This window comes from Petaurus breviceps, unplaced genomic scaffold (genome assembly GCF_028583685.1).
Source record: "Petaurus breviceps papuanus isolate PSGF00001 unplaced genomic scaffold, PetGlider_PUasm1.0 181, whole genome shotgun sequence".
In the NCBI taxonomy this organism is placed as follows: Eukaryota; Metazoa; Chordata; class Mammalia; order Diprotodontia; family Petauridae; genus Petaurus; species Petaurus breviceps.
Window position 1 is genome coordinate 27148322 of NW_027185784.1, and position 27915 is coordinate 27176236.

Sequence of the window (27915 nt, forward strand, 5' to 3'; positions counted from 1 at the left end):
AATACACACCTCATAAGAATATTGTGAAAATAAAATGGTGTGTATTAAAACCCTTGAATTCATAAAATGCTATATAAAGGTAAATTATTGTGATCAGTTCTCCTTCCCTCTTCCTCTTCCCTTTTTTTTTTTTTTTAAGCAATCGAAGTTAAGTAACTTGCTCAAGATTACACGGCCAGTTATTTCTGGGTGTGGTGCTAAGTATCTGAGCCCGGATTTGATCCCCAGGTCATCCCGACACTGGAGCCGGTACTCTTACTCTCTGTGCTACCTGGCCACCCCTCCTTCCCTCTTCTCTTGACCTTGTAATTCTCTCCTTCTCCTTTTTCTCTCCTTCCACAATCTTCTTCTTCTTCTTTTTTTTTTTTTTTTTGCTTTTTTGGAGGGAGGGAGGCAGGGAAATTTGGGTTAAGTGACTTGCTCAAGGTCACACAGCTACTAAATATTAAGTGTCTGAGGCCAGATTTGAACTCAGGTTCTCGTGACTCCGGGACCAGTGCTCTATTCAATGTGCCACCTAGCCACCCCTTATTCCACAATCTTATTTTTTTGGTCACCATCGCCCAATACCTCCTAGGCCTTGGTTAGACATAGTCTCCCTCACTGAATACTGACCCTGGGCAAAGGATTTTAGATATCATTTAGGTCAACACCTTTCTTTTTACAGAGTTGTGACCTGTGCCCAAACTCATTGGTAGGAAAATAGTAGAGTCAAATTTGGCTGATCATTTCCAAACCCATTACCCTAGGGTCACTCTACACCAGGGTACTGTCCTGTGTCCTAGATGGGACAGGAAATGAGGTCAAGGTGGAAGTGGGGTATGTTGCTATTTCTTCTTTTTCTGCCCTTTCCAGATCTGCTCAAACTTGACATTATTCCCCACTTCCCAAAGCAATGACTTTTATTTTTGTCTGCTTATAAGGAAAGAAACAGGTCACCTAGAAGTTTTAGTTTTGTACCAGGGACTTTTTTCTTTTAATTTATGGAATAAAACAACCATTTCTATAGTCAGTATCTTTCTCTTTTGGGGAAATTAAGCAAATTTGAGGCAAGGGGGTGGAAAAGAGGAAATCAAAGGAGAGGAGAAGTTAGGCCCCTTCTGTTTCTTGTGTGATCCCTCTTCTACTCAGCTGGTGGCACTGTGGATAGAGTGCTGGGCCTGAAGTGAGGAAGATGTGAGGACATATTTGGCCTCAGACACTGACTAGTTTTGTGGTTGTGGGCAGTCACTTGGCCTCTGCCTGCCTCAGTTTCCTCTGCTGTAAAATGGGTGTGATAATAGCACTGAGGATTGTTGTGAGAATCAAATGAGATACTATCTGTAAAAGTGCTTAGCACAGCTCCTGGAGGAGTACAGTAGGAGCTATATAAATGCTTATTTCCTTCCCCCTCCTTCACCCTTCCCTTCTCCATTCCCATGCCCCATAAAACCCCATAAGGAAACAAAATGCAGTCTCCTTCGGCCAAGCAGTTAGAAGGCCCTCCCCCCACCCTCCCCACTGCATCGAGGAGGGGCCTGGAGTATTTTTCCACCCAGGCATTTGCTCCCTGTACCGGCAGGGTCATTGGGTGCAGGGCTGGGGTTATCAGGGCCACCTAGAGACACTCAAGTTTTGTCTACCTTTCCCAGCAACCAGAAGTTAGTCCTTCCACTCTCACCCAATCAGCAAGCTGGGATTCCTTTTCCTTCCTTCCTTAATCTGGCTGCATATGGGGAGTGAGTCTCAAGTGTGTGCTCAGGCGTGTGTCTATTTCTGTGAACATCAATATACAGATGACTGCATGTGTGGCTCTAAGTACTTGCACGTGAGTTGGGTGAATGATTTTTTCTACAAAAGTCCTTCACTGAGCAAATTGGTTGTGCTATGCCTGCTCTCAATAATCTTCTTTGCCTAAAGTCTCCCTTCCTCTCAAACAACAGTGTCTGCTGACCATCTAGTCTTTTCCAGCCCAGACCCTAATCCTCGTCCCTGCCAAACCTCTACTCATGCTGATTTTCTAGGTGGGGTGGGACATCTGGAAGCAGATAATTAGCCCCTGCTAATCACTGGTAACAGGCTGTCTGAGGGTGTGTTTGGGATGGGAAGTCTCCCTGCAAAGGTCTGGGATAAAGACCAATTCACAGGAGGCAGGCTCCATTTCAGGCAAGGGAAGACACACCCCACAGTCCTACCAGGACAAGATCTAATCCCTGAGATGACCCCTCCTTCCTGCCAATAATTGCCCTCTTTCTGCTCCTTCCCTTTTCCCTGTCTTCCACATGAACTTTGTGGAAAAGATCCAGGAGTACTGGCTTCTAAACATTTGTTCTCTGGGCCAAGTGTTTTTTTTTCTTAGTTATGAGAATGAGAACTGAAGAGATACTTCATGAGAGGGGATCCTAGTGTGAACATTTGAGGATAAAGCAGTCCAGGAGAGAGCACAGCATTTAATTGGGAAACCGAGAGATTAGGGAGAAGGTCATCAAGGTTTAAGTGAATGAGAGGGTAATGAGGCTTAAGAGGACTCAGAGTTCACTCCATATACACAGACCAGGTGTGTTTCCCCCGCCTCCTCCCCCATCTCTACCATCTAAGGCCTTTCCCTCATCTCTAAATGATGTTTTGTAAAGAGAGAACTGCTGAGTTAAGAATTCTGTGTTTTCTATTCTACTGCTGAATCTTGGTTTTTCTAATCTTCCCTCCACCCCCAACCCCCACTAAAAATGAGAAGGATGACTGAAGGAAGTCCCTGTTAGCTTTTGGGTTCTGTGAGCCCTCTGAAAACTTCTGCTGTCCTTTGGTATCGATTCTCCTCTGTCCTTGCAAGTGGGAATCTGCTGAGGCATTGGAACCCAGGATCATAGCTAAGGCTATGATATCATAGAGCCCATGAGGTCACTGGATCTTCTGATAGGAAAGTAAGGGTGTTGGGGAGGGCCAGGAGTAGGGGAAGGGGCAGGCCGCTGCTCCCTGAGCAGGTGGAGGCCCATAGACAGAGGGCCAGTAAATGGGCGGATGACTTCTTTGGGCCCCAAGTTCCACCAGGCATCGCTCCTGGTTTGCCTCTTACTGTTGCTGCTGCTGGTTCAAGGAGTGAAACCCCAGAGTGGGGACCCAAATAGGAATGGGAAGAACCAAAAAGAAGAGGAGGCCTCCCCAACAGGTGAGAAAAAAGGAGAATAGAAAGGAGATTGTGGTAACACTTCCTATACCTCAGCCCAAGACTGGGATAAGCTGAAGGTCAGAGATGTACTTGGTGTAAAAGTTACAATCTCGACTGGGACAGAGGCAACTTGGCTCCCACTTATTATAGTGTGGGGGCACTGTGTGTCAGGGTTTGCCATGTAGGTTATGTTAGTGTCAGAGTTAGGGACTCACCAAAGTGCCTACAGCATTCAGGAGGTATTCAGGGGAATGGGAGTGCTTACCACTTAATCACTCACTGATTTTCTCTTACTCCAGGGTGAGAACTGCTCCTCCTCGAATACTGAAAGCCTTATGTATTTACAGGTGGAGATGAAAGAGAAGATTAGGAACCCTGATTGGTCAAGGTTAGGCTCGTGGCAATAATAATATATGTTTATGCTACTCAAGGCTTATAAAGCAATTTTTGTCATGAATACATGAGGTAGGCAATGCAAGCATTGTTATCCCATTTTAATGATATCCTATTTTAACTGAAACTCATTGACTTACTCCTAGTCACATAGTGAACCAGTATCTGGGGCAATGTGGAAGGCCTTCTCTTGACTCCTAAGTCCAGTGCTCTCTGTAGTCTATTGGGTCACCTCTTGTGATCCCACCATACATTCCCTTCTGATTTCAGGACAGATTTGGGAAGGAATCAGGTTAGAGCTGACTGAGGTCAGGAAACAACCCTTCAATCCCCACTCTTTTCCCTGGTTCTAGGTGAGGGAGAAGAAAAACTGGAAGAACATTTTGTGGCTTCATCAGTTGGAGAGATACTACAGCTGATGACCATGGGGCCCCCACAAGAAGAAGAGGCGGACTTAGAGGTGGAAACAGATGAGAGCACAGAGGTTCGGGATCACCTCTTTGACCTGGCCTTTTGCTTCAACCTTGCTAGCATCCTGTTTTTTTTATGAGGGACATGGAGGCAGAGGTCATTGCTTGGTTTCTAGATGAGGAATTGGACATCTACCTCCGCTTCATGATTGCCTACTGATTTCCCCTGACCCCAGGGTTACCACTCCCCAAGGGGATGTCTGCACTGATTCTTGCTAGCTCCCACTCTGGTTCTAAAGCTTGGCCTCAGATGGCACTTGGGAACTGGAGTGTATCTGTTTCTGAAACCACTGACTGATTTCTGCCACTAAGCCTCCTGGACATCACCACCCTGGGCCAGGGACACCACATCCCTCTCCCTACTCTCTCTTCTCCTATGCCTGTGATGGAGATACCTAAAGGGTTTGGGAAGGGGAGGGAAGCAGCAGCAACAGTAATAAAACCCCCAAAATAAATGGAGGTAGCTCTCTTTGTCCAAACCAAAACCCTAACTACCCAATTGTCACCCTTCCCTTTGAATACATAAGTCCTTATCCCTCCAATTCAGAACTGCCCATTAGACATCAACATCCCTCTATTCTTCTGTCTTTTCCTTATCTTTTTTGTATGAGAACACAAATCTGGAGCCTACTGGGATTTTTTTTTAACCACTAAGACAGTGCTGCCTTTTTTTTTGTCCTGGATTTTGGATATAAAACACAAAATAGAAAAAGACAACAAAGAGAGAGGACAGAACCCTTCTTTATTTCTAGAAGTAGGAAGGTGGTGGATACCTTGGTTTTCATAATTAAGTACTTCATTCATAGCCAGGCAGCATCTTCTGGTAGATCACCAGAGTTGGCAGCGTTTATCAGGATTCATAGGGGTACCCCTTGAGCAGCTGAAATATCTGGCAAAGGTTGGGGTATTGCTAAGGGGCCCGTGGACTCGAAGAATAGGAGGGCTGTGGAGGTCTTGAGCATCTTTAAGGTTGGGAGTGCCACACATAACCTGGGAGGAAGGAGAAGTCGGCCAGGTCAAGATGGAGTGGGCAGCAGGCCTAAGTTGAAGGGTCAGATGGACACAATAAATGGGTAGGATAATCACTGGGTTGAAAATGAGGATTAGTGAGATAATGTTTCAGAGTAGAAAGGAGGTAAGAAGGCAGAGAGACTGGAATGGACCAGTACTCATAGAGGAATAGAAGAAGATGGTTATAGTTCAAAGGCACAATAAGATTTGGTGAGAAGAGTGTGGCCATCTATGGTAGTGTTAGAGGAATGTTATAAGGAAGTAAATTCATAAAATGAGATGTCTGTGCTAGTGTATGGAGAGTCTGTAAAGAAATGAACTGTGTTAGTGTGATGCCCTACAGCATCTGGGGTGAGCAAGGCATTGTTGTTGCTGATGTCATTGTGGTGGTTGGTTTGTGTGTGTGTGTGTGTGTGTGTGTGTGTGTGTAATATCAAAGGAGGAGGAGGTGGAAGAGGTGGGAGATGTCTAATGTAGTGGAGAAGTGAGTGGGGGTACAGTCTTGAAAGCGAAGGTGGGGATCTGTGAGAAGGATTAAGCCTTTGAGGTAGGGAGGATGCTGGTCTTCAGAAGAAGGGTTATGATGGGGGGAGTCAGGAAAGAAATCCTGGAAGAACCTATGTTAGGAGTTCTGAGAAGCCTGTAGGAAGAGAGTTTCTTGGTAGGGGAGGATCTAGGAAAGGGGCTTTGAGAATGAGGGAATTCTATTTGGTCACAGTAGGGAGAAATAAATCTGCGTTGGGTATGGGGACAAGCTGCCTCACCTGGGCATAGCTTCTATAGAAGAGTTGATAGGGGCTGAGGCCCAAGCGAGGCAGGATGGTCTCCCCTTTATGCTTCTGTTGCCACTTCCTGTAAGCCTGAGGTCGTGGTGATCGTGGGAAGAAAAATAGGATCATGAGATTTAGCGATGGTAAATCTCAGAGACAGAAGGGAACTCAGAAGCCATCTAGGTCATACCTAAACAAGAGTGCCTTCTCTACGATATGCTAGACTAATGGTCAGTCTAGACTTTGCTTTAAGAATTCCAGGGAGAAGGAATCCACTACCTCTGTTTTGGGATAAACTCTTAATAGGAAGTTGTTCCTTACATAAAACCTAGATTTGCCCAGTTGTGCCATTTCCCCGTCATTATTATTAACTCTTCCCAATGTGGACAAGCAGAAAAAATATAATTCCCACTTTCACATAATAGGTCTCCAGATTCATGAAAATAACTGTCATGTCCCCACCCCCACCCATTTTTCTTCTCCAGGCTTACTATCCCCAGTTCTTTCAACTGATCATTATGTGGCATGATCTGACAACTCTTAACCACCCTCTCAAGATTTTCAATGCCTTCCCTAAAAAAAGAAAAAGAAAAAAAGTCACCCAGCACCTAACACAATACTAATTTGACCAGAACAGAATATAGTCCTAGGTGTTACATAACCCCCAATCACATTCACTTGTTTGACCACCATAACACACTGTTGATTCAAATTAATCATTAGACTATAGTTCACTAAAGCTCCCAAATAATTTTCATTGCTATCTAACCATGCTTCTTCCTGGTATTTGTGAAGTAGGTCTTTATGAATCCAAATGTAAGAACTTATATTTGCCCTTGTTAAATTTTGTACTATTGTACTACCTTGTTGAGAGATTTTTGGGTCCCAGCTACATCTAGTGTTAGCTATCCCAGCTTTGTGTCATCTGTATATTTGATAAACATGCTATCTAGACCTTTAGCCAAGACATTGATTTATATATATATTAGCGCAGAGTCAATACCCTTACTTAGGAAACTGAGGACCAGAGGTCACACAGGTAGTAAGTTAAAGAGTCAAGATTAAACTCAGGATCATCAGACTCCGGACCCAGTGAACTTTTGATTACAAGCAGTGGTTTCTGTCTTCCCCATACCTCACCCTGTATACACCTTGTGAAACTGTCCTTTGCTTCTGTACGATCTTTCCCCTTTCACTCTACATTCATGTACAACCCATAGTTTCTCTGTTTCTAGATTCAGCTCTTACTTCCCCTCCTACCCCTACCTTAGAGATAATAGAAATTGAGGCATTGATTAAGGCTGAGAAAGATAGGACTTAAAGCTAGCTTGGAGGTGTCACTGGAGTCTTGGGCGAACTCAGATGTTTAGTGGGAAATAAGATTGCCCAAGATGGCATTGAACCCAATGGGGGAGGGAAAGTTGTACTAAAGGAAGGGTTTTGTAGACAGTGGCCAATGTCCTTTGACAAGTCCAAATATTTTCTTTTTTTGGGGGGGGGAGGTGGGGGGTGTATAAAAATCTAAGGGCAGTGTAGTGTACTGGAAGGAGGATAAGCTCTGTAGTCAGAGCACCTAGGTTCAAATCCGTGTGTGAAAATGTGTGCTATTGGGTAAGTCACTCAAACTTTCTGGTCTCAGTTTTCTCCTCTGCAGTTGGGATTGTACCAGATAGCTTCTGAAGTCCCTTTCAGCTCTAAAGATCAACATCTCTGGAATCCTGCTGGTGCTCCCTACCCAGGCATGAGAGCACAATTACCTGCATTGCAATGACCAGAGCGCCAATATCAGCAGCATTCTCCAAAAGGGTGTGGGAGCTATTGAATGTACTCCCTGCTGGCAGTGAGAAGGACTCATAGTATTGCTGTAAGCAGAGCAGCTCCCCATGCAGGGTGGGGATGTCACAGGCTGGGCAGCCCCCTGGGACCACTGTGGTAAGTATAGGAAAATCTTGATAAGTGTGTCTGAAAAGGAAGGGGGTAGGTAGAAGATATCCCAATCTGGACAACACCCAGGACCAGAGATCTAACAAGCATTGGGAGAATAGGGATTTGCACAAGGTGCTGACAAACCAAGGGACAGACTTCCTCAGGGAATTAACTTTTGTCCTGAGATTGGCTAAGCTTTCTCTCCATGATGACCTTGTCACTATGCCTCAGTTCATGGCCTACTCTAGCCTTAATCACCATATGGCACCCTTGTCCTGTCTTGTCCCCAAACTCCATGCATAAGACGGCTGAATTCTTTTCTTTCCCATCCAAGGTTGAACTGTCATCTTCTGTTCTCCAATGCTGCTTCTTTAACAATAACACCATAGCCCCTCTTCAACAGATTTTAAGTTCTTGAGGGCAGGGAAAATCTTCTACCTTTCTTTATATTCTCAGTATTTAGTATGATACCTAGCATATAGTAGGCACTGAATAAATTTTTTGACTGATTTATTCCCCCAACTCATGCACAATATTTTCCCCCTCTAGTTAAAATGGATATTGCCCTACTTAGGAAATTATGGGGGAGGGGGAGTGTGACACTCTCCTCTCCATCCCCAACCCCTGCCATAAGTCTCTGATTCAGCATATTGGACTCATCAATGTTCCCTACTGCTTCAGATGCATAGCACCCTTCCAAACTCATACCCAAAGCTTCCATCCTCCCTCTTGTACCCATCTGTTACCCACAGTACTGGTTGAAGATGTGCATTAATTCATGGGCCATCACACTTCCTGCAGCTCCAAAGTTCACAGCACTAAGAGAGAGAGGGTGTGGTCAGGGAGAAAGAGGGAGCTCACCTACTGACCTCCTCCAAATGTTCCCATTTTTATCTTCCCATTGGCTCATACTCCACCATGAGTCCTGTGTCTCTTCTCTATAACCTTCCTTCCCTCCTCTCTCAAGGACTTCCTTCCCTCATTCCTTTCTCTTCTTCAAGGGCTCCTGTCTTTCCCAACAACCTTCCCTTTACCTCTCTGTCCCAGACAAATGTCTCCATACCTTGGGTAGTCAGGAGAGAAGAATGGAGGTTGTAGGAGACCAGCAGGGAAAACAGCCACATTATCAGACATGGAATAATAGGCATGGACCTCCCAAGGGGATACCTTCCAACTGGAAGAAGAGGAACAGAGATGAAACCCAATCCCTACCATTTATCACATCCCACCATTAATACTCAAGGTTCGGGGAGGCTACCTCAAACTGTTCCTGGCCATTCTACCTTGTCCTTGTTTCCATAAATCCCCAAGTTTCCTTCCCTATGATCCAGAATAAAGGTTTCTCTGACTTACTATCTCTTGTTTATACCTGTGACTGGAGGAAGGCCCCAGAAAGCCTCTCAAGGTCCTCTCTCGGAGGGCTCGGGAACAACTCAGGAACGTCTGAAGGAAACTGGGACCAAAGCTGATCTGGGAGGGCAGGGAAAAATAGAGATACACACACCGATGCACCACAGCTGCCCATAGAAACAACCAGAATATAGCAGATATACAACTGATGGCCTTCCAGGACACAGCAGTCTCTTCCATAGAGACAAAGATTCACACAGACATAGATGCAATGATGCAGAAACCAAAAACATATATGGATCCAGCTTTTTTAAAAAAAGACACTCACAGCTAGATATAAAACCCGAATGGGGTTTCCAGGTCTTTTGCTATCTCATTTTGCCACAGTGTTCCATGGTATAGAGGAGGATCTTAATCCCCCCCCCCCCATAGTCCCCTTTGCCCATCTAAAGAAACCTATGGGCCTATTCTCAGAAGATCGTTTTTAAATGCACAAAATACATAGAATTGAAAAACAAATCATTTATATTTAAATACGTAGCTGCATATACATTAAATGCATACACACAATGTGTATCCATATATTCATGTAAAAATAATATAAACATGATATATTTATATAAACAATATATTATATAAGTATATAACATGTATATGCATTGTGTATTGTATATGTTTATATTTGAGTATATATGCTTGTGTATATATATACACATATGTATATATGTGTGTGTACATATATATATATTTATATACCTAGTTTAGACTTCCTTTAATAGTGCTTCAACAACAGAGAGTATCAGAAGGGATGTGTGAGGGTGTGTGAAAGGAGTAGGGAAGACATTCTCAGGGAAACCAGGGAGATTCAGAATGAAGAGAAAGCTAGGAAAAGGAAGAAAGCAGAAGGGAGGGGACAGGAAGGAACTGAGAGTTAATAGAAAGGTTCGTAGGGGGAGCATGGGGATGGGGAGGTAAGACAGGGATAGGCAACCAGGAAGAAGTGGGGATAAGGATAGGGGTCAGAGTTACTTACATGCTGATAGTTCTGTTTGGCTGCATCAGGTTTCAGTATCTCCTCTGGGGCTCCCATTTCTACCTTCAGCTGAGATAACTGGGAAAGCATAGTAAGGTGTCAAGTATTGGATGATAAGGGCCTGGGAATTCAATGCTATGAGGCGGAAACTTTTCCTACGTCTTGTGCATATGTCTCTTTAATGACTGTATATTGATCCCCCGTTAGATTGTTAGCTCTCTAAGGGCAGGGAAAGTCTTTTGCCTTTCTTTGTGTCTCCAGAATTTATTAAGCACTTGGCACATAGTAGCTACTTAATGTTTGTTGACCACGTGGATCCACTTATGTGTCTAGGAATCATAATTGTACAAGTTGTCCTCCAGTCACTTTGTCCTTTTTGCATCTGTGCAATATCCCCATACTCAATGATATCCTGTCCCACATTCCCCAACCTTCACTCCAACACCTTTCACTACCCTTCTCTATGACATACTTTGGCCTGGGTTTCTCTCCGGCTCCCTTCACCCATCCAGCGAAGCCTCTTCAGGTGTCTGCTCAAGGCATTTTTTATCTCAGAGAAAAGTTGAGTGGCCTGGTAATTGATGGAAAGGCATTGAAGGAGATGAGATAGGTATCAACACCTAATTCCTACTGCTGGGGTCTTTAAATGGAGAAATACCTGCTGGGGGGTTGAATGGTAATGGAGGCTGTGATACTTGGGTTCCTGGAGTTATCAGGACCATTGAGCAACAAGAGGGGCCTTGGGGAAGAAGGTAGAAAGTAAAGGAGATGTGTCAGTCTCCTGATGGCATTTTCCCCAAGGTCCCCCTTGAGCATGTTCTCTATTTTCTGTGACAGTGAAAAGGAGAAAGTGAGGTATACAACACATCACTACTACCCTCAGGGATTGTATTATCTGATATAGGAGATAAGATCCTTGCTATTAAGGAGTATCTTGTGTAAAGGATGAGACACAATCATTAGGAAGTCAATAAAATTGAGCACACAAAAGGAGATAGACATAACACAAAGAAACAAGGGCAAAATGCCAGTAAATACAGTGACATTTCCAAGGAGAAGTCATTCTCCTTTTCTATTCTTTGACCAATTTTTTTTTCTTACTTCCTCGCTGCTCAATGGACCTTGCTGCCACATTCATTCTCTCTATAGGCAGTATTTGCAATCTCTCCAAGTGTACTGTCCTTTTTCCTTTTTACCTTCAGACATTCTGAAGTCTCCCCTGTCTTAAAACAACAATGAACTTTACTTTTCCATTGCTGCCCCTTTCAATGACCATCTGATTGATTCAAATATGTGCCCGAAGGATTCAATGAAAAAGATGCTGGGAGAGTGTTGGCTAGGGAAAGAAAGAAAAGGATTAAATCAAGTGGGCTGGGGAAGAATGCGATCATACAGCATCTCGGCTGCCATGGCTGAAGGTTTCCTGGACAAACATTGCTCCCAGTGTGGGCTCAAAGAAGGTCCCTGTCTCCTCGATGCATTTCTTCCATCTAGGGATGCTGAATGTCTGTGAAGGAAAGAGTGAGGTCAATGACGCCTTTTGGATAGTACCTTCCCATCCAAACCCAAAAAAACATGGTAAACTTGCATTTACATAGCCCTCTAAGGTCTATAAATTGCTTTCCTTATAATAATAACCCTGTGAAGCAGTTAGTTCAAGTATTACCACTTACATTTCACAGATAAAGAGACCAAGACCCAGAGAAGTCAAAAGACTTGTTCAGACTCATATAAGTAACAAATGTCAGAGTTAGAATTTTAACTCAGGACTCCAGGTCCAGCATATACTACAGTGACTGTATGCGATGATCCTTTCAATAGATGATAGCAACAGGAGGTATAGTAAGTGCTTGCAGGGTTGAGGAACCTGCATCCTCGAGGCCACATGTAGCCTTAGAGTCAGTAAATATTGATACCATAAAAAACAAGACAAAAAATAAAATGCTTTCCAACATGGTGCTCCTTTTGAATGACCAATAAGTAATTTTCATTGAATGAATCTCATGGCTCCACTTGCATGGGAATCTAGTTCCTCTCTGAGGCAGTGGAACCGTATCTAGGCTACTGCATTCTTTTGAGATCTGTTTATCTCCCTTGACTACTTGTCCACTGGGGGAATGGCTCTTAGTCTTTTGTACTTATATCAGTTTCATCTAGTTTGTATTTTAGACCTTTGTTGAGAATGTTGATTCAAAGATTTCTGGCCCCCCCCATTTGCTAGCCTCCCTTCTTTTCCTAGCTGCATTGATTTTCTTCATGCAAAAGCTTTTTGATTTCATATAATCAAAATTATTGGGGGGGGGTTTGTGTGATGATGAGGCACTTGTTTCTAAGATGAATTACACCTTTAGCCAGGAATTTCAGAGTAAGAGTATAGTCATAGAGACTCTATGCAACTGCTCCTCACCCCACACAAATATCTGTTTTCCAGTAGCAGATGTATAGGGCTTCTATAAGAGGGGAGAACTAATCCATGATATTCCAAAGGAAATGCTTTCAGACAAATTGTAGACCTTTCATTGAGTTCACATTGGCCACAGTGACATGGTGGTGACCTTGATGACCACAAAAGTTTGGAAATTCAATGATCTCAGGGAAAAAAGAACCCCTTCCAATTTACAGTACAGATCACATGTTAATAACCCATGTAAGTCTTCTTATGCATTTAGCACAAACTTCTATTTATTTCTCATATGGATCAGGATGTCCACCACAAACATCTAGGAACTAGAAGCTAATGAAAACTGACATTTATGTAGCTTCCTAAGGTTTGCAAAGGGTTTTATATAGTTATTTCATTTGAACCTTGCAGCCCTAATCCCCACCTCAGTAAGGTGGGTGTTATGTGTATTATTGTCATTCCCATTTTGCAAATGAATAAACTGAGGTTCAGGTAAGTTAAATGACTTGCCTATGACCACAGACTTCAGAAGTGGAAATTGAACCTCGATCTGCCTAGCTTCAGATTCAACCATTGATTCCACTCAACCATGCTTGCTGCCTCACCATATGGAGCAAATTAACGAATTTTTAAGTTGAGGTGCTCAAAGTGAATAATATATTTCCTATTTCCCTATTTTCCATCCGTCTTCTAGTCTAATAACTAATGTCTAAGTTTAGATGTCTAAAACTAATGACTAAACTTTGGGTCCAGTTTCATATGTCATGAAATGGTGCTATGACAAATCCAGGATCATAAAGAAGAGCTACCTGATCTCATTGGTTGTAATATTTTTATATTATAAAAGGGCAATTGGGGTTAAGTGACTTGCCCAAGGTCACACGGCTAGTTTTTTGTGTTAAATGTCTGAGGCTAGATTTGAACTCAGGTCCTTCTGACTCTAGGGCCAGTGGTCTATTCACTGCGCCACCTAGCCGCCCCCTGGTTATAGTATTTTAAATCTAGATAATCAACCTGGGATAGAATGTCTGGTTACTCTTAAAAGGAGTCCACACCTGGTGGTGTCTCCTCCACATGGCCCTCAGCTCTCAGGTGAATTCCATCATGCCTTGTAAACACCTGTTTGATGGTAGTTCAAGATAAAGAGAGGAACACAGGACTAGGTTTGAGTCCTGGGTCCTCTGCTTACCAGTGATGTGAGGATAGGGAAATCATTTGCCTTTGGAACATTAATTTCCTAATCTGCAAAATACATATAATGATACCTACACTGCCTACCTCACAGTGTTGTGGCAAGTCAGGAACTTTGTAAAGTAGCTAGTCCTATGGAATGTGTATATTATTATTATTTCCTGACATTCATTTCCTTTGATGGTGGTGGAGGTGATGAAGAATATAATCTGACCCCTTTCTTTCAGGATCATCCACTGCTGACTTGCTGTGAAGCAGTGAGCCTAGTCTTGGAAAAAGGGACTCATGGGGTGCCTAGCTCTGTTAGGGGTTCAGTCTCTTAACATTTGGTGGCAAGAAAATGAAGCTTTTAATCACTGTAGAATTATTGATAGGATCACATACCATGACTGAAGGTCCCCCCTCAAGCTGAAATTTATTTTTTCCCCCAGGGCATTAGTTTTCCCTTCAGATTTCATCATGCTACTCCTGGTAAAGCAATTTGCAAATCCCACCCTCACCAATCCCAATAGAGGAGGTTATATCTAATGTTTCCTCACAATGAGAGATTGTCCTGCCAGTTCCTGAAGCTTCTGGCTCAAATTCCTCTGTGCATTCTGGAAGTGACTGTCTAACGCAGGGATGAGTGTTGATACCAGTTGTAGTATCATGTGGCTTTGAAGGTAGTCTCTGGAAAAAGAAAATATGTACACAAGGAATATATGGGGCAGCTAGGTGGCACCATAGTGCACAGAGTACCAGGCCTGGAGTCAAGAATCATCTTCTTGAGTTCAAATCTGGCCTCAGACACTTCCTAGCTGTGTGACCCTGGGCAAGTCACTTACCCCTGTTTGCCTCAGTTCCTCATCTGTGAAATGAGTTGGAGAAGGAAATGGCAAACCACTCCAATATCTTTGTCAAGAAAACTCTACTAGGGGTCATGAAGTGTCAAACATGACTGAAACAACTGAACAATAATACAATACACAAGGAAAATAGAAACTCAAGGGAGCATACGGGATAAACTAGCCCACTTGCCTCAATTTTCAGATGAGGAAACTGAGGTCCATAGAAAGAAGACTGGACTAAGTTGATACAGATAAGAATGAGTGTCAGAGTTGACCCTGAAACAGAACTTAGAGTCAGTCTTTTGATTTCAAATCCAGTACAAGAAAAAAAAAAGATATAGGTGGGTGGGTAGGAACAAACCAGTTATGTGTCTTCCTATGTACCCTTGTGACCAGGATGATTCCATGTAAATGACTGTTTCAATATGTAGAACAAGAGCTGTGCAAACATTAGAATGATGGACTGGAGCAGCTATTAGGTACAAAAATAAATTAAAAAACGGGGAGAAACCTAGATATCCAGGTAGGAAAGAAAGAAGTAAAAGGAAAAGAAGGGAGGGAGTGATGCCTTCAATAGACTCATAGAATGTTAGAATCCAGGGGAGTTTGGAGGTTCATCTAGTCAGACTCCTTCATTTTACATTTGAGAAAAGTGAGGCCCAGTGGGGTTAAGAGGCTTGCCTTAGGGCCCCCAGGTAGTAAATATTGGGAGATAAGACTTGAAGCAAAGTCTGTCAGAAAACAAATCCATATTTTCCCCACTATCTCAATGGTGAGAATCAGGTTGAACTGTCCCTCCTACACTCAGCAAAATTAGGTCTAATTAGGTCTGCAGCTCATCTAGAACCGCATCAGCATAAGGAATTCTATAATAGTCTGCTAGGCAGGCAGTGAAGCTCTGGGGTGGGGGTGGGGAGGAATTAAGTTTGGGAAAGAAAAAAAAAAAAAGCAGGGCTAGGTTTGAATAGAGAAGACAAACTCTTACTTAGATAACCGGGGAGAAAAGGGCTAAGCAGATAAGAAATGGGCTTGAATGAATGAATTAATTAATTAATGAAAAAGCATGTTTTGAGAATGTACTATGTGCCAAGGATTGTACTAAAGGCAGGAGATAGAAAGACAAAAGCAAAGACAGTCTCTTCCCTAAAGTGGCATGCATTCTAATAAAGGAGACAACACGGTTAGAAGAATGGCGACCAGAGGGATACTTTGGTTCCAAGTTGATGGGCCACTGAAGAAGAGTTACCACATCCTTTCCAAGAACAATGGCCGAATTCATTTCATCAGATTCCAGAATGGGAGATAGGGTAGAGGGCAATGAAGGGAAAAGATATAGAGGAATCAGCGGGGTTACTGGTGATTTGATGCTAGTCAGGTAACAGATGTACCCAAAGACAAAGGTGGACGCAGTATAGGAGAAAGAGTGCTGGATTTCATTATGAGACATGAGTTTGAATTCCAGTTTGGATACATCAACCTCCCTGGGCCCTATTTTCCCAATCTCTTAAAATTAAGGGATTAGATTAGATGATTTATGTGATTCTTTTCAGCTCTAAATATTCGATTCTGTGTGGTTCTAAGTAATATTCCTTCATTCTTTCATAAGTTTTTGGTCTTTGTCTACCTGAGAATAACCAACATATAATTAATATATTATATATAACTATTATATAATAACTAATATAATCTCAAACCTGGATTAAATTGCTTGGGTTGCCTTCTAGGCTTGCATAAATGATATATATCACTGTGGATAATTTACTAAAATGAGGGGTCATTGGAGGAGGAGATAGCTACTTCCCAGAGAATACAGTGCCTGGAAGGAGTCCCAGAATCCCCAGGTAGTAGCAACAGAAGTGACAGTGAAGGCAGATAGCCTAATCCTAGAATTTCTTCAGTCTTCCCCCCACATCATCACTCTCCCCACTATATTCCCCCTGTTTTTCAGTTGTTTCAGCCATGATGGACTGTTTGTGACCTCATTTGGGATTTTCTTGACAAGGGTTTGCCATTTCCTTCTCCAATTCATTTAGCAGATGAAGAAACTGAGGCAAGAAGGTTTAAGTAACCTGCCCAGAGTCACACAGCTAGTGTCTGAGACTGGATTTGAATTCAGATCTTTCTGACTCTAGGCCCAGAGTTCAATCCACTTCACCGCCTAGCTGCCCATATATTCCCCATTAGCTCTGGGCTGAAAAACATTGGATTTCCTGAAGCTATTTATCCCTAGGTCCTCTCACCCAAACTTTTCACTACACAATCTACTCCCTCCCCATCTAAAAGGGTTGCATGAAGATCAAATGAGATAATGTATGTAAAGCACTTTTCAAATCTTAAAGCCTATTAATGATAGCCATTATTTTTATACCTAACACCTGAATACCCACATCACTTGTGCCCTCCAAGTTCTCTTATGCTGCACTGTATACCCACTCCCACCTCCCATGGGCTTCTGGGTCCCTTATTCGTCCCCTAGCTTCTTGACACCCTCCAGCATCTTCATTAATCCTTCCCTATGCTTCCCATCATTCCCTGTATTACAAATTCTCTCCTGTGCCTCCTGAATTTCTCCTTTCTCCCTAAGATGTTTTTGTTCAACCCCACCCAGTACATACCTGTATCTATCCTTTGGTGCCTGTCCTATCACTTGGGACATGCCTCTTATGTATTCCAAATCATGAACCATGATGGGCTCAGAGGGACTGAGGGTCATTGAGGAGAAGATTGCCCGCAAACAAGACAGCCAGTCAATGGAAGGGGCCATTTCCTTGAGGCGCACACAGAAGGCATTAGGTATGGGAAGAGAAGGACTGGTCATGAAGGAGATTTCTATTTAGGACTGGTGTTATGGGGAAAAGGTACCATATCTAGGGCAGTATTAGAGGCTCTTGGGGAACTAGGGAAGGAATAGAGACAGACTGAGCAAGGGAAATAATGGGTTGTTGTGGGATGGGCTAGGTTAGGGGAAAAGACTAAGGGAGTAAAGGGTTATGAAAGAAATTATAAATGAAGTTCAGAAGACCTTGGTGAAAAGGAGAGCCCAAAATGGAGGTACACTCTATTTCTCTTATCCCTGTCCCAAGACCCAGGCACCTGCAGCTGGGCAATGGTGGTCTCTTGGAAGAGATTGCCCTCTCTCTTCCTCTGGTCCAGGTGTTTTGCAGCCAGAAGGAGATTTGAAGTTATGCTTATGGATATTGATGCATGCTCCGACACAGCCTTCTGGTCTCCCCCCAGCAAGGTTCCCAGTTGCTGCAGGTATGACAAGTATGCCCTCAATATCTGGGGAAGAGAAATAGCTTTAGACATTGTTCCTGTCATCCCTCCCTCTCTTTTTTAGGCATGGAATCCCGTGTGCATAAGCCAGTGTCCCTTCTTCCCCCACATCTCACTCCAAGATACTTCCATACCTCGGGGTAGTTCTTCTGATCAGGTTGAAAAGGTATCTGAAACTCCGGTTGATCTATCTGGACACAAGAAACACTAGAGAGAAATGGAGTGTATGGGGAGGGAGAAAAGGAGAGAGGGGACAGATACGGAGGAGACAGTAGGGTACCAGGGAACAAAAGATGGTACAGGGAAGAGCCTATATTAAGGATTAAAGTTGTGAGGGAGATATTTGAGAGAGAAGGGGAGATAAAAGTAGAGAAAAGGGGAGATAGAAGTAGAGAAAAAAGGCAAGACAGTAATAGAGGCAATGAGGCATGGGGTCTAGTCTTTAAAATTGGGGAATTTGGAGAGGACATCACAATGGGAAAGATGTTCCAACTCCCCTCGAAAGATAGTAATAGCAACTTACATTTATATTAAACTGTAAGATTCACAGAGTGCTTTCCTCACAACAACCCTATAAAGCAGGGTAACACAAGTATTGCTATCTTCTCTTTATAGATGTGGCACCTGAGGCTCACAGAAGTTGTGGCTAGCCCAAGTTTATATAAGGAGTTACTCTTGGTGCTGGGATTTGAGCCCAAGCTTCCTGACTCCAAGTTCAACACTCTTTCCATCACTTGGTATTTATCCAACCCCTATGTCCTGGATTCCATTCTAAAGGACCTCGCTCACACATTTATACTCTGTCTCCAGCATCTTCATCCCTCTCCACTGGCTCCTTTTTTAGCTTGAAACATATACAAGTCTTCCCATATCTTGAAGAAAAATAAAAAGGAAAAGCTACCCTCCTGCTACCCACCATCCTATTCCTTTCACTTTCAAACTTTTCAAAAATCTCTGTCTTTTGCCTCCATTTTCTTATCAGTTATTACTGGTGACCTTGGGCAAGTCACTTAACATTACCAGGTCTCAAGTTTCCTCAGCTGTAAAATGAGGGAATTGGAATAGATGGTCTCTAAAGCACCTTCTAACCCTAAATTTATGATTTAGCCTAACACCTTAATTTTATTAATGGGAAAAACAAGGTTTATAGACTTGCTCAAGGTCACACAAATAGTGCATACAAGAAAGGGGGATTTAAACTAGTCTTCTAATTTCCAATATGATGCTCTTTCTATTATGTCTTGATACTTTCTGCTTATTCAACAAAATTTAGCAACTATGTAACATTTCATATCGTTTATTTTTTCTCTGCATTCATCTTGTAATACTCATTGCTCTGGAAAATTCTTCAGACTCCAGACAAAGCATTATTTTTCTTTTGAATTTCATAAATACTTTGTGTTTTATCAAAGTGCTAAAACACAGTGTTCATAAATATTCATTGATGATTAAAAACTAAGGTCACTGGGTTCTGGGGAAAGCAGAGAGGCTTATACCATGAGAATAATCCTTTATGTTATATTGCCTTTCCTATTTCCTATCCTTAGGATTCTCTGGGTTCCAGAATCCTTCAGATGGGGCTCCTCCCATTGCACCCTCTCCCACTAGTATCCCCTTCTCCTTCCTGCTAGATGACAGATAGGGAGTGAACACAGGCAAGCCTGAGGTGACCGTGTAGACGTCTGCCTGTGTGAGACTCACCTGAATGACGGGCATGTGTGGAGAACTTGGCTGAAGCCTCAGGTAAGCTTTGAAGAATGGGAAACTGCCATACCGACTCATCAACAGCTTTAAAGTGTGGTTAAAATCTGGAAGTGTCCAGTTACCTGAGATAGGCCAGCCCCCCAGCTGTGACAAAAGGAGACAGAACTCAGTGTGATTGACATACATTCCCCAAATTATCTCTTACTCCTCCAACGTTCAGCCCCTGGACTTTTCTCCTTATTGCTCTTCCAAGATTCTGATTGCCTCATAGGCCCCTGCCACCTTCCATCTCCCTCCTTTAAGGCCTCAAGGTGATGTACACACACACACACACACACACACACACACAGCTATTTATGCCCTTTGTGTCCTGGATCTTGTACAAGCACCTGCTGCCTTGACATCTTACCTCCTCTATGACCTGTGTGAGGGGTTCTACCCCTGAAGCATCAATGGCCTCTGTATCCATACAGGCTTTATAGAACCTCACAGTCTTTTCTTCTGCAGAATCAGGAGGCCAGAGGATTGAGGTTTCTAAGGAGAGGGAGACATGAGAGAGTAAAGAGATGACACAAAATGGAAGAGACAGGGAGAGTTCAGAGGATGTGGACAGAAACAGAGATGATATAAAGAAAAAAGAAATGACAGAGAAGGGAGAAAATGAAGGAGTGGTACAACTGGTGTGAGTGATAGGACTGGGAAAGGTTAGAAAAAGAAGTGCTGTGGGAGAGGGAGATGAGGTGAACTGGCATTTTTGGAAAATGGAGAAAAGTAGTGAGACTAGGAGAAAGCTCAAGACGGGAGAAGATGGGAAGCAGGAGGGGATGGAAAAGGAGAGAAAAGATGGAGATGGGATGAATAAGACGTTAGAGGGATTGAGGAGGATATTGGAAGTGATGAGACACAAGAAAGAAGAGGAAGAAAGTCAAAACCGTTCCTTACCATTATCTTAGCTGGATTCTTCAAATTATCATGGTGTAATAGAAGGTAGCATTTAAATTGGCAAAACACTTTACGTGTGTTATCTCATTTGTGGAAAAAACACCATTTTTGGTAAACAGTTCTCATTCCTAATTGAGTCCATCAATCAATTCTTCTCAGTTTTATCATTCACTAACCCTCCTTGCCCAGGATGTGTCCAGCTACTTCATTGGCAGAAAAGGAAGAGTTGGAAGAGGGGAAAATTGGGAGATAACAGGGAGCTTTAGAAAGGAATAAGTAGGAATGGGAGGAATTGAGAAAGAGTGGATAAGTTGGGAAAGACAGTTGAAAGAGTGGAGAGGGAACCAAGGCAAGAGAAGGGTGTTGAAGATCAAAGACATGTAGAGATTAGAAATACACAGACGAAAGGTGAAAGGTAGAAATTGGTTGAGCTGGGGATCTGGTAGAGATCAGAGGACTGAGAGAAGGCAAGAAGAGAAAGGGAGTAACTGAGAGTCTTGAGACTTGAATGGTAGAGAAGTAGGGCAGGAGCCTCCCAGGAATAAAGATGTGTGCCAGGCATCCACAGGGTCACTCGCATTTATGTTCTTACATATAGTCTGAGGCAATTATCCTATGATTACCCAATCATACGAACCTATCACAAAACTGGCACACGTATATCCTGTCCCTTACTCCACTTACCCAATATCTTTCGGAGCTGATTCTGGTTCTTCTCTTTTAGAACTTGAAGTATGTCCCTGGACTCATTGGCCCACACAGACGTCAAATTCCCACAGACAAAGCTGAAGAAGTCTGTACAGGGCTGGGCACTGGTGTTTCCAGTGGTCAGATAAGTTGCCACAAGCTCCAAACACACAGGGCTCTCACAGGGACCTGTGGGTACAGGATGACTGCTGGAGAAGATATAGAGGGATAAGGACTCCCTCCCCAGGGCCACCTGAAGAAGCAGGTACAAAATCCAAGGCTATGAGTAAGATTACACAGGACACTGTATGAACTAGAAACAGATGACTAATGGCTGGGGTTTGGGGACTAGGACAAGCTTAGGGAACTAATAGAATGACAATGGTTAGGAATCCTTGGTAAGAAGAATGGATCGAGGCATCGCAGTGGAAATCAGAGGAACAGGGAGCAGATGTCTTCAGGATAGGAAGGAAGAAATTGGAGGGCTGGGGTGGGGGTGGGGGTGGAGAGCTAAAGGGTTCTGTATCTTGCATACGGGGTCCACAGCTGTGGAAGATATAGAACAGGAGCACAGAAAAGACCAAGGTCAGGCTGAGTAGCAGGATACTCAGCAATCCCCATCTCAGCAAGGTCCTGCGACTACTCCATTCTTCTCTGGATTCCTGTGGGAAAAAACCCAAATTAAGAGACACTGAGACCAAGTGAGAAATATCCAAAGACAAAGTAGGGTAAGGGATAGGGCTCGGAAGAAGGGAAGAGACAGAAAAGAAGCACAGTGAAAGCCTTTTGCTTGTTGGACGCACTTAGGAAATGGTTATGGAATGGAACTACTCATCAGGGAGACAGAGACAGAAAAAAAGAAGGTTGGGAAGTATTAATGTCATTACAGCTTCTTATGGGTGGGATAAGTTTCCGTACCTTTCACTTCACAAAAATCTATAGTGCTTGAAACTTAAATTGGGAAATGTAACTTAATGGTAAAGAGAATGGGAGATTCACTTGTTCTGGGAGAGTGAAGCCCAGAATATAAAGAGAAAAGAGAAAGGAGGGTGGTGAACATGAAATCATTTAATCCAGTCCTTTCATTTATAGGTGAAGCAATTGAGGTTAAGAGAGATGAGGTTATTTGCCTCAGTATCCTGACTCCTGGTCCAATACTCTCTTCACTAAACCAAGTTACTTTTATTTCCTCTCCCTGACAACCCCAGAGACAGACAGGATTTGGTTAAAATTCCAAGTCACCTTAGGACCAAGCCTAGATGAACCCAAAGAGAGTTTTGAAGAGACCAGTCTATCTCTCTTGTCTTGGGCAATTGTGGAGGGATTGGAGGATGGTGAAATATGGACACAGAATGGCCTCTGGATTGAGGGAGACTGCAGGAAGGAAGAAAGGAAAAGCGAAGAGGAGAAGAGATGAAGGTGGAAAAGCCCAGAATGGGAAATTGAAGAGAAGGTGGCAGAGGAAGAGTCCCTTACCTGCTGGGTCCAGACAGTCCCCATTCTGCTTCTAGTTTGTCCCAGAGTATTGCTACCCTCTACTTCTTCTGGTCTCCACCCTCCCTGACTGGGTGTGGGAGGAGGGAGGAGCTGGCTTAGGAAATGGGGGAGAAAAACAAGACTTCCCTTGGGACACAAATCCTCTTCTCCTCCCCACACAGCTACCCTGAGCCCTGGATAGTGCCTTCTCACAGTGTTCCAGTATTTTTTCCACTAAACATTCTTGTGTACTCTCCCTCCAATTATAATACTTCAGTCCATTTTCCCTCTCCCATGGCCAACCATCTCCTGATCCTACCAGTCTCCTAGGTCAAGGATCCTTCTTTCATTTTTCAGTATCTTAAATTCCTTCTCCTCTGGGCCAAATGTCTCTGTCCCATGATGCGGAAGTCCTGAATTGAATGGCTGGCCTTTTCCCTTTCCCAAATGTCTTTTTCTCTATTTCATAGCCCCTATGTCTAGTCTTTGTCACCTACTTTTGTCTCCTTTTCTCCATTTTGCTGAGTTTGTGATCTGATATTGAGGTAACAACCTGTAACACTGTCTTCCCCTGCAACTTTTGTTTCAAGAAAGGGACACCTCTGCCCTTCCCCCACCTCCACTCCTAGGCTCCCTGGAGGTCTGTTTATCTGTGGGCCTCCTCCTTCCTTATCTCAGGTTCCCAGGGAGAAGCGATGAAAAGTTCCCCCCAAAACTCTTGTCATTTAAACTGTTTTTCTTTCCTCTCTCCCACCAGTTCTTCTCCTTTCTCTATTCTATTCAACTTAGGCCTGTGAGGTTCTTCAGCAAGTTTGCTTAAGTTTCAGGCTCTGTCCCCAGCTCTCCTACCTCATGTGAAAAAAAAGCCTATTTAAGATAGGAGTGAGGTAGGGCTGTGACTAGAAAGACTATTGAATTTAGAGTCACGGGGCTCAAACTCAAAGCCTAGCAAGGCTGTTTACTACTGGTGTCACCTTGTACAAGTCACTTCCCCTTTCTGGGCTCCAGCTTATTCAGTTCAAAATTGAGATAATTGAACTAGATGTTGTTTTTTTTTGTTTTAATTTTTTATGGATATGATCTAGCCAGCTCTAAGTCCCATAACAATAAATCATCGAGTATTCACTGAACAACCGTTACACACTACTGAAGGTCCAACTGCATCATGGCATGGAGGTGATCCTGGATTCTCCAGTGGAGTGCTCAAAGCTCTGGAAAGTCCTCCCATAGTAAGAAAATATAAAGGCTGGAGGTATTTCTCTCCACCAAAGGCTTAGTCTTTTCCTCCTTGCTTGAACACAGAACCAAGAAGACTAGAACTAGAGTCAGAAACTCCTTTGGTTGGTTCAGTGCCTTTTGAATCCCCCTCAATTCTGACTCTATGGCCAGTCAAAGTCTTTACTATATTGTTAATAGGCCAGAATGAGTTAAGGATATGCATGCTCCAAATTCCACTCATGGGACTGCACTAATCAAGTATGCTGCACATGTTCATAAGTACTGAGCTCATTAGCCAGTCTCCCATAACATGTGGGTATCAGTCAATGTTTATCTTGAGAGTTCTTTGGATAGCAATGGGGTTAAATCAATCAATCAATACTTAAAGAAGTTAATTCAGGCTATTCACTGGAAGGTCAAATAATAAAGGTGAAACTTAAACTACTTTGCCCTCCTAATGAGAAGATAAGACTGGAAAAGATTGAAGACAAAAGGCAAAGGGGATGGCAGGGGATGAAATGGATAGAGAGTGTCATGGAAACAACAAACATGAAGATGGACAGACTTCAGGAGATGGTGGAGGATGGAAGGGCCTGGCATACTATGGTCCATGGGGTCACAAAGAATTGCGCACAACTAAATGACTAAACAACAGCAATAACAAAACACTGCATCAAATACATTTTGTAGTTGTCTAACGACAAACAAAGTGGCCACATCTGAACTCAGATCTTCCTGGATTTAGGTCCAGGATTCCTTCTACTGTACCATACAGCATCCTATTTAAAGCCCTTTGTAATTGTAAAGCATTATATGCATATCCTCTCCGATGAGATTTCAGATTTATGCAGTATTTCAAGGTTCCTAAAGTGTCATCCTCTCAGCTACTCTGTAAGGTAGGCAGTGAATATGTTGTTATGCCTGTTTTATAGATGAGAAAGCTAAGATTTAGTGAGCTTAAGGGAATTGCCATTGGTTGTACCATGTGGCAGAAGCATGATTTGAATGTAGGTTTCCTGCACCATCTGGCTACCTACCAAACAAGTAAAGCAGAAAGTTATTGGGAAGGGCACTAGTATATTGGAGGATCAGAAAAAGAAAAAAAAACTCATGCAGGAGAAAGTACAAGCTGAACTCTGAAGGAAAATAGGGATTGTAAAAAGCAGAAGTGAGGATGGAGGGTATGCTAGGCAGGGGGTTCAGCTAGTGCAAAAGCAAGGAAGATGGGAATGAGAATGAAGAAACAAAAAAGAATTAGGACACAATATCAGGGACTGAAAGGAAAAAAAAAAGCAAAAATATTAGAATAAAATTATAACCGTACAAAACCAGCAAAAGTACCAGCAGAGAAATAAGACTTTTTGAGGCAAAAAAACAAGATAACAAATACATTAATTAAAAGAAGAAATTAAATTACAAAAAAAGTTATGAGATTTTAAAAAAGGAACTGAATCTAAGTAATCTCAAGATTATAATAAAATTCAACAGTCTAAAAATATCCATGGGAAATAGAAACAAAATAACAGAAATTGTTTTTAAAAAACAGAATTATTTTCACTGAAAGACAGATTGGTGGGGGAAAAAGAAATAGCAAAAAAAAAAGAGCTCAGAAATTGGAGAAAATGTTTTAAACATATTATCATATTAGTCATCTAAACAACAGTGAGGTTGGCATTACAAGTGTTAGGACTCAAAAGTTAGTCTATATGAATTGTATGGCAGAACTTGGATTCAGTCAAAAGGCAGCACTTGAGGACCTACAGCGTCACACTGCCTCAAGGTCACAATTTCTCCACCCCTGGTATAGATCAATCAACCAGTGTTTATTAAGCACCTACTATATTCCAGGGCTACACCCTGAGGATACAAAGAAAATTTAAAAGGAAAAATGTTTCTGGTTTCAAGGAGCTCAGAGGCCGATAGGTAGACAATATAAAAACAATTATATATAAATATTATATATGAAGTTTTATATATATACATATATATATATTTAGGATAAATTGAAGGTCAGCTCTGAGCAAAGGCACTAAAATTAAGAAGCACTAGGAAAGTTTCTTGCAGAAGGTGGGATGTTAGCTGAGAATTGAAAGAAGTCAGGCAGAGTAGGAGGGGAAGATCACAAGTCAGTTAAAACACTTGAGTCGGGAGACTCAGTAGGAATATCAGTATGAATATATGTCCAGTATGAATATCATATATCACATAATACATACATTAATATCACATGGTCCAGTATGAATATCAAGAAAAGGCAAGAAGGCCAGTGCCACTGGATCTCAGAGTACATGGTAGGGAAGCATGTGTAAGAAGGCTGGAAAGGTAAGAAGGTCTGAGTTATGAAGGGCTTTACAAGCCAAAAGGTGGATCTTACATTTGATCTGGAAGGGAACGGGAGGACACTGGAGCTTACTGAATCGGGGCAGTGGGGTATGGAAGTGATATGATTAGACCTGTGTTTTAGGAAGATCAAAATTAGGTGGAAGATGGACTGGAGTGGGTTGGGAGACTAATCAGTAGGCTATTATAATAGTCCAGTGGGAAGTAATAAGGTCCTGCACTATGGTGGTGGCAGTGTCAGAGGAGCAAAGGGAGCAAAGAGGAAAGATATCTTTCTAGGAAAGTAGAAACAACTTTATGACTGGTTGATTGTGGGGGCTGGGAGCAAGTAGTAAGTTGAAGATGACACCTAAGGTCATCAAATCTAACCCCTCATTTTACAGCTGAGGAAACTGAGGCCCAATGAGATTAGTTGGTTTTTCCAATAAAACTCAAACCAAGGTCTTCTGACTCTTAGGAAATTGCAAGCTTCTTGAAGGCAGGGACTTGTAACTTTTCATTGTTTTATCCCCAGCACCCATCTCTAGGGCCCTGTACATGGTAGATGTTTAAACATTTTTTTTAAACTAAGCTGAAAGACTTTTCCTGTCTATCATTGAAATGGCTTCCTTTGTGAGGCAAGAGCTCCATGTCACTGGAAATGTCCAAGCAGAAGCTGAATTTCAATTTGCAGAAAGAGTGATATTAGAAAGGATTTCCATATTGTATAGGAAGCTGGATTTAATGATGTCTCAAGTCTTTTTTCAACTTTATAAATCTATGATTCTAAAGCTGAATCTCTAGGAGGGGGACTCTGGGATGAGAACAGAGATGAAGACATATCAGTTAGCTCCCTATTTATTCAGAGCTAATAGCTGGCATTTATTGGGAATTTACATTTTAAAAAGTACTCTACCTATCAAAACTAGTATTTAAAAAGATGAAATGATGCAAAGCTGGGAAGTGCAGCTAAAATATTTCAATAGTAATATTTTACTAATATTTGACATTTAATAATAATTTACATTTGTGTAGCATATGGGGAATCACAACTCAGTAAGTACAAGTATCATCTCCATTTCATAGATGAAGAAATCAAAGCTCTGAGAGGTTAAGTTGATCATGATCCTGATGAATATCTGACCACTGGACCCAGATGACTCTGGAGGAAAAAGTGAAGTTGGTGACTTTGCAGAGCCCTTCCTCACTTAAATCAAAGACAACTGCAAGTCATGTCATCATTTCCCTGATGTCATGGTCCTCTTTAAGAATGAAGGACAAACATAATCATGATCACAAAGCCAGTAATTGTCTGAGGCAGGATTCAATCCCAAGTTTCTCAATTCTAAGGGCATTACTCTCTCTGTTAATACCATATAGTATTTGATGAAATCTAATATGTGGACAATCTGGATGGATGATGATGAGATGACAATGAAATTAGGTAGATTCAGGATGGAGTGATCATACCTTGTGTTATTTATGGGTCCTATGTTATCATGGGTCCTAGTTATTAATAGGTCTATGACAACTTAGAAGGCATTCTCAGAATGGTTCAGAGGAAAGAGAAGTGAAATTGAAGATAAAAAAGACATAGGGTTAAGAGGGAGACATAACACACTGAATGACAGTTACAATTTTTAAAAATCTTCATAGGCTTGAAGGAGGAACCAAATCCAATAAGATAACATCAATAAGGGTAAATTAGATTTCCTGTGTCCATGGGAGGGGGTTGGAGAAGAAGGAAGAAAAGAAATAAATTATTGAGCTAAATAA

General features: G+C 42.4%; 2 protein-coding genes across 2 annotated transcripts in view; one reads left to right on the forward strand and one right to left on the reverse strand.

Annotated features, from left to right (window-relative positions):
- The first annotated feature begins 2997 nt into the window (after positions 1 to 2997).
- Positions 2998 to 4088, forward strand: LLCFC1 (LLLL and CFNLAS motif containing 1). Its single transcript, XM_069087052.1, has 2 exons — positions 2998 to 3145; positions 3892 to 4088. The coding sequence occupies exons 1-2, from the start codon at positions 2998 to 3000 to the stop codon at positions 4086 to 4088; spliced, it is 345 nt and encodes a 114-aa protein (XP_068943153.1).
- Positions 4089 to 4731: 643 nt separating this feature from the next.
- KEL (Kell metallo-endopeptidase (Kell blood group)) overlaps positions 4732 to 27915 on the reverse strand; it is a 29198-nt gene continuing 6014 nt past the window's right edge. Inside the window, exons 2-18 of the mRNA XM_069087000.1 lie at positions 21662 to 21788; positions 21124 to 21315; positions 19907 to 20031; positions 19495 to 19641; positions 17928 to 17984; positions 17611 to 17799; positions 17133 to 17284; positions 14230 to 14359; positions 11492 to 11605; positions 10571 to 10669; positions 10099 to 10176; positions 9085 to 9185; positions 8779 to 8889; positions 8466 to 8533; positions 7547 to 7716; positions 5784 to 5879; positions 4732 to 4998 (exon numbers count right to left, since the gene is read on the reverse strand). Coding sequence (XP_068943101.1) covers positions 4837 to 4998; positions 5784 to 5879; positions 7547 to 7716; positions 8466 to 8533; positions 8779 to 8889; positions 9085 to 9185; positions 10099 to 10176; positions 10571 to 10669; positions 11492 to 11605; positions 14230 to 14359; positions 17133 to 17284; positions 17611 to 17799; positions 17928 to 17984; positions 19495 to 19641; positions 19907 to 20031; positions 21124 to 21315; positions 21662 to 21788 — 2118 coding nt within the window. The 3' untranslated portion in view covers positions 4732 to 4836. The remainder of the gene's footprint in view (positions 4999 to 5783; positions 5880 to 7546; positions 7717 to 8465; positions 8534 to 8778; positions 8890 to 9084; positions 9186 to 10098; positions 10177 to 10570; positions 10670 to 11491; positions 11606 to 14229; positions 14360 to 17132; positions 17285 to 17610; positions 17800 to 17927; positions 17985 to 19494; positions 19642 to 19906; positions 20032 to 21123; positions 21316 to 21661; positions 21789 to 27915) is intronic.